The sequence below is a fragment of the Anopheles aquasalis genome, chromosome 3 (assembly GCF_943734665.1).
Source record: "Anopheles aquasalis chromosome 3, idAnoAquaMG_Q_19, whole genome shotgun sequence".
Lineage (NCBI taxonomy): Eukaryota > Metazoa > Arthropoda > Insecta > Diptera > Culicidae > Anopheles > Anopheles aquasalis.
The window spans coordinates 5,020,001-5,032,500 of NC_064878.1; the positions used below are offsets into that span (position 1 = coordinate 5,020,001).

General features: G+C 52.5%; 1 protein-coding gene across 3 annotated transcripts in view; it reads right to left on the reverse strand.

Annotated features, from left to right (window-relative positions):
* Nucleotides 1–284: 284 nt before the first annotated feature.
* The window catches only part of LOC126575168 (ras association domain-containing protein 10-like), a 16,128-nt gene continuing 3,912 nt past the window's right edge, over nucleotides 285–12,500 (reverse strand). For all 3 annotated transcript variants that reach the window (XM_050235731.1, XM_050235729.1, XM_050235732.1), the window contains exons 2-4: nucleotides 3,114–3,835; nucleotides 2,135–2,460; nucleotides 285–2,058 (exon numbers count right to left, since the gene is read on the reverse strand). In XM_050235731.1, coding sequence (XP_050091688.1) covers nucleotides 942–2,058; nucleotides 2,135–2,460; nucleotides 3,114–3,710 — 2,040 coding nt within the window. In that variant the 5' untranslated portion in view covers nucleotides 3,711–3,835 and the 3' untranslated portion in view covers nucleotides 285–941. The remainder of the gene's footprint in view (nucleotides 2,059–2,134; nucleotides 2,461–3,113; nucleotides 3,836–12,500) is intronic.

Sequence of the window (12,500 nt, forward strand, 5' to 3'; positions counted from 1 at the left end):
CGCGCGAGAGATGTGATTTACATCACGAGCACGGCTCCCGTAGTCGGTTGTCCCGGATTGTTGTTTGCTTCAATCCACCCCAGGCCCGGGAGGAAAACCCTTTCGCGAGGCTCGTTGATTGGTTGCTAACTTTGTGCTGCTGGAACCGGGAACGGGCACATAACCTCAATTTAATCTCGATTTCTGGTTCATTCGGGATCATTTGAAGAGAATACTAAACAGTAAGCAAGCGACGGAGAGCGCTTTTGAGAGATCAATTCTGGTGAAAAATATTGGATTTTTATTTCATGATTTTAACGATTGAATGATGCTTTTTGGCTAGAAAAAAAACCCACGACCGACCCACTGTGTTTGTTCTGATAGAAAATTCCTCTCGAGTGTGTAAATAGTGCGGTTATGTTGAACCTCCAGCTTCGAAGCTATTTGCTCTCTCTATCAATGTTTCTCTGTCGACAAAATGCTTTGAAATCTTACCATTTGACTAGCTAACAAACGCATCTTACAGCTCTAGCGCGATCATCAATAAGCAAACATCAAAACGGCTTCGTCATCAGCTTATTTCCTTAACACCATAATCCGACACTCTCGTTACTCTCACGAAACAAAACAAAAAAACACTTAAATAAACAAAAAGAAGGGTAAACAGTTTGTATAATAAGCTACGAAAAATAGCTACGCCTAGTGCCTTAAATACTTTGTCCTCTCTCTCGCTCTCTGTGCCCTCTAATGCTACTAGACTAATTGGGTGCTTTTTGCGTTTTTGATTTCGTTGGTCGGTTCCTTGGTCGGTTTGGTCGGTTTGTTCGGCTCCACTATCTACACACACCGGCGATGCTCTAGAATTCTTCGGTTTCGTTCGATTTAGTTGCGAAAATGGGTCTTTTACCACCCGCTTTGACTCCTGTTTGCATTCATTCCTTCAATTTCCCTCGCAAAAGCCATTACACAAGTGTTCCCATGTTGGTTAGATCGTGGTCTTGAACCGCCAGCTGCTGACACTCGCCAGCGGTTGCCGAGACGGCCGAATGGAACAGCTGCTTGGGGCAAATCTTATCGTCCCGATTGGTATTGCAGTTGGTGCCCAGATTGTTGCTACATTGTATAAACTTGTTGATCTGATGCACCGAGATACCGGTGGCATCGGGGACGGTGAGCCGTCCCTGCGTTGGCAGCTGCGTCACCGGAACGGTCAGTGCCGGTCGCTGGAAATTCCTCGGCAGTGTACTGCTCGCGATCACAATCTTGGCCGGTTCACCGGGACCAACGGCTTCCGCGATCGGATAGAGCGTCGGATAGTTTGACGGTTTGAAGGTCGATCTCGAAGGGCCAAGTGTTCCCGTGTGACCGATCGAAGGCTGTTGCTGCTGCTGCTGCTGCTGCTCCTGTCGTCGATCCACTCGCATCACTGGATTCGGTTGCGAAAAATCCATAATCACTTTGGCATCAGGCGCACGGTCCTCCAAGGCGTTGTCCTGCTGGAGAAGCTCCTCCGTGAGACTTCTCAACAGTTCCGTTCGTTCACGCAACAGTTCGTCCGATTTGTGGAGGCTCTCGTCGATCAGATGTAGCTCCTGGGATTCCCGGTCGATCGAGGCATTAACCTTGGTCAGTGCGTCCTCCAGTTCGATGCGTGCTTGATCCGGTGGGTCCTCTAGCTGGTAGCGGCGGATACGCTCGAACAGCTTCACTGCAGACTCCTCCTCGCGCTGGATCCGTTTGTTCAGTGAGACAATCTTCTCGAGCAGTTGAATTTGTTCCTTTACCGATGGATCTTCCTCTGGAGGAGCGACGGTGGTAGCTGTGGTACCAGTTGCGGTCGTTGTTGCAGCACCAGGCACCGCACTGTGGTCGGAATCATTTTCCGGAGCAAAATCCATCTCGGGAGAGGCCGTCGTTGTCGCCTCTGATGTGATGCCACTATCGAGCGCATTTGGATCCGTTTCGGTCGCCTCGGAGAGCCCTTTCAGGTACGTTTCGAGCAGATAATTCTTGCCATGCTCTCGTTCCCGGAGCCGATGTCGCTCCTCTTCGATCGTACTGATCTGCAGCTCGCGATCACTGTGAGAAAAAGTTAAAAGATCAAATTAGTGTCTTGTGCGCCATCAATTAAGGGCAGTCAAGGGCAACCACGTACCGTAACTTGGACAGCTGCTGCTGTATGATGTCACCCTGCTCGAGGATCAGCTTCATCAAACGCTCGATCGACGTTTTCGAAGACTTTGGATGGATCGTCTGACCGTGCGTCATCCAGGCGAAGGTCGACTTCTGGGCCCGGTGGCGCTTACGGCGCACGATTGCACTGTTGATGCTCCCCGTTGGACTTCCGCGGCCACTATCACGATCGCGCTCACCACCGAGAGGTGTCGTAGTGGCCGTCGCACCCGCCACCGCTGTCCCCGTCGTTCGATCACTTGCCATCGTACCATGGGACCCGTCGGCCCGACGGAGAATGAATTTCACCTGCGGCAATAGTGTGGAAGCATAGAAATGGATTAGTATCCTGGATCGAACAGGCGATTGTAACACAATTCATGCCAGAGCGAGTAGCTGGCCTTGACGTGTTCCGTCTAATGGGACCGCTTGTCAATAAATTGGACTACGTTACTCCGATCTGCGCCCGATAGATGCCGAAAGGTGCGTAACGGCCACATGACATGAGCATGAGCAAACGAGAGTGCTGCCGCCGTCAGCCAGCCTTGGAATTATTGAAAGAACCTATGGCTGATGGCTGATTTATCTTTATGGACGCTCGCGTGTGGAATCAATGGTCAATCAGTTTGCCTTTTTATGGATGGATGGAGCTACCTGTGGTACCAAGCGGTAGGAGAATGCCAGATGATATAGATAAATCCCGGACCAGACATCTCGTTAGGTCTAAGGCTCTTTTAGAAGGTTGCTCTCGAACAGAAGTGGCTTCTAATGTATCCAGCAGCTTTAAAACTGTTAGAAAACATCTAAAAGATGACCATTTCCAATGGCTACAACGCGCAGATTCATTAGTTTGAAGCACTATTTGAATGTGCGATCAAAACTGGTTCCAACCAATCGCGCGCGTCCAGCATTAGCCTTGTTAAAAGTGGAATAAATCAAAGCTCGCTGGCTCCCTGGCTTACCTCAGGTTGCGCCTTGCCCCATGCGGTCCAGATTTGCCATATCTTTGTCTCACGATCGAGCACCTGCTCCACCTGTCGCCACCGTTCCGTGATGCAATAGTCCTTCACCGACAGGGGTGCTACAACAGGGGCTGCTGCCGTCCCGTGCTCCTGTTCCTGCTGCACCAGCACCTCGATCAGATCCGCACACGTCGTCTCGTCCGTAACGCCCGAGATCCATCGCTGTTCGCCCTTGATCCACACCGGTATCTCATCAACCGAGCAATCGCTCACCGTCTCGGACTCGGATTCGTTATCATCACTCCGCACCGACGCACTATCATCTTCCTCTCCGTCACTCCCATGGTCGAGCAGTTTCCGTGCGCCCGCTCCGTGAGCATCCTTTGGTCGACGGCTGGAACCACCAGCCACGGCACCGATCGGTGAGGGCCGCCGAAGTTGACCTCCACCACCACCACTACCACTGAGCGCCCAATTCGATGACTGCTGGTGCTGCTGCTGCTGTTGGCGGCCACCGGAACTGGCAATGATCTTTGCACGATGCTCGGCCAGTGCCATCGGCACCGGTACACCGCTTCCAACGCCACCACCGTTCATGCTTTATCGCGAGAAAGACGGATCGATTCCTGCACGCTGCCGTTACCGTACGATCAGCATGCTGATCCACTCGCTGCTCTTGTTGTTGCTACTGATTACCAGCTTCTGCGTAAGAGAGGAAGAACCTGCGAAAGAGATGCAGAGGCAGAGAGAGAGAGAGAGAGAGAGAGAGAGAGAGAGAGACAGAGAGAGAGAGACAGAGAGAGAGAGAGAGATCGATCAGCAAACTGGATGACCGGTTCGGTATGATTATAGAGCACGACCCCGAAAACCTGGCCCTCAACCACCCTGGCATCGATAGTACGATGACGTTTGACGTATTGTTTCCTCCATGCCAGCAGGACTCTTCGTTTAAAGCCCAGCAGCAGCACCAGGAGCTGCAGCCAGTCGACTGATCGCTTGCATCGCAAACTGCCCCGTAACGTGATGATAATTGCTGCCCCGAACCGGAATGGAAGATTATGTTTTGGGGGGGGGGGCCGATTATGCAACAGGTGCAGCCAGGCAGTCCGGACCGGACCGTTGGTCTGATCACAGGAAATCGAATTTCTTCCCCAAAAACAAAAAAGGCTGGCCGACCATTCGCTGACCTCTTCCCAGTCGTCTGGTTGTGCGGAAATTGCGTGCAGCACGTCTGGCTGGCTGTGGCTGTTTGGTGGCGGCCCTGTTGATTGTAATTTGTTTGACAGGAAGGCCCTCCTCAGCCGAAAATGGAACCCTTCACTTCGCAACCCGCCGTGTTCGTGAGAAATGTCACGCCGTTAGGTGTTCACTTCCTTCATCTCGCACTAGGAGCGCGGCACCAGAAGGTCAGATCGGCGGGCGATCGCGTTGCGAAACTGCCCGTCGTGTGCTAATCTCAAGTCCATCGACCGCTGGCTGGCAGATATTTGCTGATGCTTCGTCACGCTATCGCTCCGATGAGTAATGAAGCGATGCCGGAGCAGCTGCAACGCATTAATGCTCGACGATCAAACGCATAACTCACTCTTAATGTCTAGTGCGCTCTCCTGCTCAGCGCTCAATCAACGCTAATCGCGAAGGGATTGATTAATGTCTCTCTCTCTCTCTTTTTAGCTTCGCCGTTGCTCAAGCATTAAAAAGGATCTACTTCATTAATCGCGCAGATAAGTCAGCCGCGGTGTACCGTTCTTCTTCTTCTGACAGCTTCCCATTGACACACAATTAGTATCTAGTGCTGCACATTAATAGCTCTCACAGACATGCGAGCAGCACGGTGCACAGCACACGGCACATTCTTTGGTGCGGCCGCAACCGCATGTACACGACTCGCTTGCGCCTGCATGAACACCTGATCTGGTAATTTGAATAATCTCGATATTCCGACATCAACCACATGGCCGTACACGGAAACGCGATCATAACCACCTACCGCCCAGGGGGGCAGCTCCTTTCATGGGCACACCGTAGACGGGGACGAAACGGATCCTAACCTTTTGTTGCCCGGTCGCGATCTACATTGCAGCGAAGCCGACATATCCGCGTGAACTCGCCGGAGAACCGTTCGTTCGAGGCCTACTTGGTCACGATTCCACGCTTCTCAGAACCTTCTCTCTCTCCCGGTTAAATGCAGTGATCGTCGAGATCGTCGTGAGGTGAGGTGTACATCGTAGCAGTCGTGGCCGTGGTGCTGTAGCGGTGTTGAGCACACACGTTCTGGATGGAGCTCCCCCCCCCCCGGGGTTCCCAGGAGTTTAATTACTTCAACCTCTGGGCCCCCGAATTGTGTCTACGTAGCACAATTGTGTGCCGGTGTACACATGCGTGCCAGGTGCTCAACCAGGTCACCGTCAGCCAGACAACACTGGTGTAGCTTTGTTCTTCTGCAGCTCGCTGGCCTGGCCTGGGTAAAACGGTATCTCCTCCAAAGGTGCCATCTCTTGAGCGATCCAAGCGAGTGATTCCTCTTGTATTTCGGGCCAGCGCTACAAGTGCTGCTTCTACCACTTGACGCCTACCGCGACCTCGTTCGGTGGTGGCCCTGACTGACAGAGCCTTGTTGAATCAATCGGCCTGTCAGAAGAGATCGACACCGCGCGACTGGCTGCCTGGCCTGGGAAATGGTGCGCCTCAGCTTCCAGGGCCTCATCGACAAAGGTGTACGCATTAGAGCATCGTGAACGTGGCTGGATGGTCTGAGGTGTCTTAATTATGTCACGGACTCCACAGCAAAACACGCATAGCGTTCGCATTTGAATATATGAATACTAATCACGAGCGCACCAAGCTGTCTGATCGATGGTGAATATGATTTGGTCGTCCAGCCAATCGCCAGTCAGCCAGCCAGCCAGCTGCTATCGTGTGTCGATCGAGTACACTCTTGCAGCTCAAGAGAACACACTTTGCGGGCTAAAGGTTTTTACTCGCCATGGCATGCGGCGACGCACCGGATCATCTGTGAGATCTCCACCACCAACCGCGAGGCAATTGGAAGCTGGCAATCAATTACCGGCACAACAGGTCCGCCAACAGCAACGCGCCAGGCGCCACCAATCCGTGAATGACCTTTAGGAGGTTCTTCTTGAAGGTCTTCGCGGGCTGGCGCGTAGGTTGAGCGCGCCACAGACACCGCCATGGCACAAAGCAGACATTCAAATAGATCTCTCTCGGTGCCGCCTTGTTGAAGGAAGTAGAACGCACTGAGTGATGGTGGTTCCGGGCACAGCAAGCGCACACGGCCAAACCGGCAGTCCAGGGGTTAATTCGTGGACGCGAGCATTAAATGACTCATAAAACTCCCCTCGTGCGAACTTGTGGAGCACACAGAGAACAGCCTGGCTGGTGACAAATACGGGTACCGAGAGCTGTACGTTCACATTGTCCAGCGGCCGTTCCGTTTGTGAGGTTTTGGTGCGGCCCGGCCCGGCGAAGGGAACATTGTTGCACGTCCCATGATGCATCGCATTCGGTGACAGCGCCGCCAAAACCCATCTCCACACGAGTCCAGTTGAGAACCGAGACACGACACACCGGTCGTTCTCGTCGTCGTCGTCGTCGTCGTCAGGGACCGTGTGAGCTCACTGGTGGACCGAAAAATCGTGACGTGATTTCGTTATGGGATGCCTCGCTCGCTCGCTTGCTACCAGCAAGTCTTGTAGTGGGGTGCTTGATGCTATTTTTCTTCGTAACTCCACACAACCGCATGCAATTCTTCACCTCGAGCGGTCACCGCGGGCACTGAGCGTAAACGAGACTCCCCAGCTGGGATACTTGGAATGCTTGGTTGCACCAAGAGTAGTCCTCCGCAACTCGACACGCCGGCCCTCGAAAGGTGTGCTTGATAAGGTATGCACACGCCGTTACCGATCAAAAGCAAATTGATTGATTGTCATCAGTGTCGAGTCTCGGGGGCTCCCTCTCGCTCTCTCTCTCTCTCTGTCTCTGCGCGGGAATTTGGAGTGAATCAAACCCCATTTCATGCTCTGGAGGGCTCAACGAGCCAGCGAAAGAGGTGTAAACGTCGCCGAAATGCTGAATGGCGTCTGGTGCAGTCGCTACTGTCGTGGCTGCAGCCAAAAGGTGCAGCAGTGTCTGCTGCACGGCAGGAAGCGCGACGTGATATTTGGTCACACATTTCCTTTTTGCCTCGTGTTTGCACGCTCTCTGCCCAGACTGCCATTGACTGCTTCCTGTACGACGTCATCTGGCCTGCGTTCGTGCACGGTTGTGACACAGCCTGCGCCAATGGCGACGGCCTGAGGTGCACGCTCGTGCCAGTTGGCCCTTGAGGTGTCCAGCTCTCGGTGCCAGCTAATCGATGCCGATGTTGCAATGTTTCCGCATCAAGGGGCTTCTTTTCTTCTTTAAGTTTCATAAAGCAAACACTTTCGCAAAGGTGAAATCGATCTGCCAGCGTAAACGATGCTCGTTCGAAGACATTAGACCGAAAAATCAAAGCACTCCATATGGTGGCCGTCTTTTTTTTTGTCGAAAAGTTATGCCCCCTATTTGAAACCACAACGCTGCACGGCTCGAATGTCCACCACAGGACCGGGGACCACGCGGTAAAAGTGACTCGGAACAGGTGGTCCTTGAAATTTGAATACAATCCCCTGCTCCAATTCTGACAGCTCCGCGGCCTGATTACTACTACTACTGGATTGACACCTCGTGATCGTGCTTCAGCTCGATGCGCCACGCAACAGACCGCCTTCTCCCCCCCCCCCCCCCCCCCCCCCGTACAACTGATCTTGCCACTGATCAGCCGGCTCTTGACGTTGGACGACTTAATGGCTTATCAAATCGGATTGCATTGCGTCCAAACCGGCTTCTCTCAAGGACGCACAGCAAACCACATCAGCGCAATCAGTGACAAAACGATTGGTACAAAACGTTAATGCTGTTCCAGTTTATCATATCGAACGCCGGTCTAATGAGAGAGTCCGTCGCGAACCGGCCGTCAAACGGTGGCCGACTGTCGCGGCCTACGGACACAAATTAGCAAACATAAAACAACGAAATACCGCCCCGCGCAAGATGAAGCCGACGAAGCAGTGGAGCCGGTCAGTCGTGGACGCTTGTTGCGTGACAGGCGTGCTGTCCTGCTCCTGACACGCCACGCAGGTGGTGCTGGCTGCTGTTGGCAGTTTTTTTTTTCTTCTTTTGCTTTGCCGGATCCGCGATAACCGATTTGTTCACCGATTTCGGAACAAAACGATCGAAAAGCCGGAGAGACTAACATGACGCGTGTTTGCCAATTTGTCGGCTGCGCCCGGGCGCTAGATCTTTGGAGACGTAAGGGAGGCAGCCTTTCAGGCCAAACGGGTGGGGATGGCAAACAATCGAACAGCAAACAAAAACCTACGCCAAGCGAAGCAACCGTACACGCGGACTGCGTGCGCCGTGTGCTCATTTGCTCACCGCTACATCAAATACATTAATTATGCTTGCAAAAGCGCAAGAGTTGGGTAAACTATGGTACGGAGTGCTTGGGCCTTTAGCGTTCCGCAAAGAAAGACCAGCCGGAGAGAGAGTGAGCTAGGGCGAGCTATGGTTTAGAATCGGGCGAAGACAAGCCAAACAACGGAAAGCCCGGGACGATAAAGATCTGACCGAAAGATCAGAAGGCAGATAGCGTGTCCATCGGTAGGGTTTTACTGAAGCAACTGAGGTTGAGCATTAGATCATGAGCGCCATTGCTGCGCTTGAGTTAATTTGGTTTCGAAAACCACGACTTACAGTAGTGCGGCCAGCGTCACAAAACCTGACGTTGGCACAATGACCCAAGAAGAGACACCCATTTTCGAGCGAATGAGGAGCAGAAGCACTGGAGCAGCGCTAATGAGCTGCGCTTCTTAGGCACCCCCGGAGGGCTTACTAGGCGATAAAACCGAAACGATTTGGCCAGCAGCAAGCCTGTCCTGCACCGGTCAGTAAGTAGGTTCAAATCATATTGATCACGGGGCTAGTTCGTGTCTCGCTAGACGCTGCATATTCATACCGCAACGCAACGCAATGCGCGCGAGGTTTATCTTCCTTTTTTGAAGAGTTTTGATTTACGTCCACGGTCCAGAGAGCAGCAGTCCCCTTGCCCCTTGATTTATTCATCCTCTTGATGCTAATGAGCATCCAAGAGCGCCATGGGCGCCATGTACACTCTGGGTGTGTGCGTTTGACGAGTTGTCGGGAGGGACGGACGAAGTAGTTACTAATTTGTAAATTAATGCTAACAGTACGTTATAACACTCACTGAGCATGAGTCGGCGTGGTATCAGCAGCAGCCGAAGATGGAGAAGACGAAATAGAAGAGGAGAAGGAAATTAAAAATTCATTTAATCATCTACTCCTATAAACTCTCTCTTTCTCTCTCCCTATCACTTCAAGTGAGGCAATAGCCCTGGGGAGGAATGGTTTGCGAAACCGCAGGGCCAGAGGACCTGAAGGAGGTGCAACTTGGTGTGATTGCTGGTGCGCAGAATAAGTACTACCTGGAGGCCAGGTTCGCTTTTATTTTCTGCTCGCTGATCACGCACCAGCGCGCGGTCATAGAGCGCAGATCTTGCGCGAAGACGTGACGTGGCAACGGCGGTTCCGTATCGCTAGCTAACGATCAAAGTAGCCATGCAAGGGTTGCGGTGCGCCAAATCTTTTGCTTTACGTCCAGCGCGGCATCATAGAGCACACAAGACAGAGGTCTAGGCGCTCGCCAGCAAACGTCAACGAAGTAGAACGATCGCTCGGTCGATTCTCCTGGAGGTTGCGCTCCGTTGAGACGAACAAAGCTCCCTGGTCTCCTTTGGTCCTCTGGTCTTTTCACTTTAATTCTCGTGCCGTTGTTAATGGATGTCTTGGCTGGGTGAAATACCCGGTTTCCCGGAACCGGACTCAATCGACCCTGGTCCACACGGGAGACATCTTGAGAGAGAAAGAGGAGAGAGCGAACGAACGAAAGACCCGGTTTTGGATACGGTTCGGTAGGTTAGCGGAGGAACCCTTCACTACTTTAACCCTCCCACTGGCGACGATAATAAAACCCGACTCCAACGGAGCATAGATCCGCCCCGAATAGCAGAGCTGAGGGGAGAGAGGGGCCCCTAAGGTCAACAGTAGTCCGTGGTGGCTCCTGGCAAGGTGGAACCAACACGATCTGTAATTACACGACCGACCGACCGGTGACAAGTGCCCATGAGCAGACATTATTAGGTGGCAACCCCAGTGTCTAAACTAGTTATCCGGAATCCGGACGACAATGCACGACCTCCGACTGACGAGCTACCTGATCTGATCGGTTGACAATTGGTGTGCTGCTGGGTGATGATGGCGGTGTTCATTAGCCGCAGGAACCTACTTATGGCCGGTGGTAGAAAAAAGCCTTGCGTGCACCAGCGCGCCCAATGTAAGAAGGTTAATAATGCAATTAAATCATTTGAGACATTCAACGTTGCCTCGAGCGGGGCTAGGCAGCAGGTGCTCCATGCTGGTGCTCCAAGGGCTCCAAGTAAAGATAATTCATAAGAGATCTGTCGCTACGATCGCCTTAGATCGTGCAGTACCGATACCGAAATACCTTAGTAGCATTTTATAGGAAGCCATTTTTTTTTATTGCAACTTTTCTTTACTTCTCTGCAACTTCTAACACCCAGCAGAACGCAGCACGGGGTGTGCCTCTCTATAATTAATTCATTTGGAGCAATAAAACGTTGTCTAGGGCGGCAATTACATTCTGCCCTTGTCGCAGCGACTGGCGCAGTCCTGTGACAACACTCCGCCTGAATACGGAATGCACACGACCGTTTGAGAGTCTCGAAGCGGTTCGGTGGCATTAATCAACGCCAGAACATGATGTGCCGCCATGTGCAGCAGCAGCAGCAGCACCGGTTGCTGGGAACGGCACTCCGTCGAGGACATTTCGCGAAAGCGAAAGGAGATTATGAGGACCGAACTCGCCACCTCTCGCCACCGTTGATTGGTTTATGCAATTTCATAAATCACAATTATTAATCCCGCGCGCCGGAGACAGTCTGGAGGCGGAACACCTAGAACGCACGCTCCCACGGTGACTCCAGGTTGACATTTGAAGGCCCGGAGACGGCGCCAACAACGTCACCACCATCACCGGCTAGGTCATCGACATTGGCAGCGCCAAAAGCGGGCGTTCTTATCTAGCCAGGATGCCTGGTCTGCCAAAGGGGGAACCGGGAGGCCACTTATTATTCGAGCGGAACCGCGCGCCAGCGCGCCAGCAGAACCGCCTGGTTAAGGTCTACCGCCTTTAACGGTATCGAGGCTCGCTGATAGCGCACCACGGAGTTAATGGGACGCGGTGGATGGAAGGAAGGAGAAACAAGGAATCGAGGGAACAGAAACAGAAACTGCTGCTGCTTAATGCCCCCCTCCTCCAGGGCACCGGTATGGCACCGAGACCGCCGGGTTCTCTACGGTTGGGCCATTTTGATGGTTCAATTCAGCGCCAGCGAAGTGGAACGGTCGTTCTGGCATATGTTTCGCGGTTTCTTGACGATGAAGGTGAAGAAGAAGAATAGAGTTGAAGAACATTTCACAGCCGGGAAGAAACAGGAAGTAGTAGATATATGTGGAGAGAGGCTGACCACACACAGACCCAGCACCGGGAGGGGAATGACTTCTGAGCGTGAAGCGCGCTGGCAACATGGCTCTGAAGAGATGGTGCTTCATTCTCGCGATCTTTAAGATGCTAAGCCGTGCTTCCAGAATTCACACAATCCAACGATGATGATCGTGATGATAGTGATGATGATGATGATGATGCGTATGTCACTTGCCGTTACCTCCCACTTTTTGGCATTCCATCTCTCGAGCGAGCTCAAGTAGTGTGTCATTGAAGGCGATAAACGGTCCGCGTGGTTCGCGGTTCGCGAGAAACATCAAGTAGGCGTTATCGAGGCGCATCGCATCACGTCACCTTGTAAGCGCTCGCTGACGGACGGACGGATGAAGTGCTTTATCGAGCGAAGCAAGCGTCGACAGAGCCAGGCGAGTGAGCATGCGCGTGACCTAAGACCTCCCGTTTTCCTTCACGGTGTGCCACTGCCACAGCAAACACGGTCAACGGTCAAAAGGCCAGACATACGATATGAGATGAGACGAGGCCATCATTCAGCACGCGTGGACGCCTGCTAGCCACCTCCCTTTTCATCTTCTCTGGCATCACATTTTGAAAATGAAACGAAATGAAATGCGCCACAAATAACAAAACAACAACAACCGTTCACCATAGACCCCCGAACTAGGCCATATCATAATGGTGGTAATGAAATCGTAAATTAGACAACCGTTTTCATGCCCGCCCTC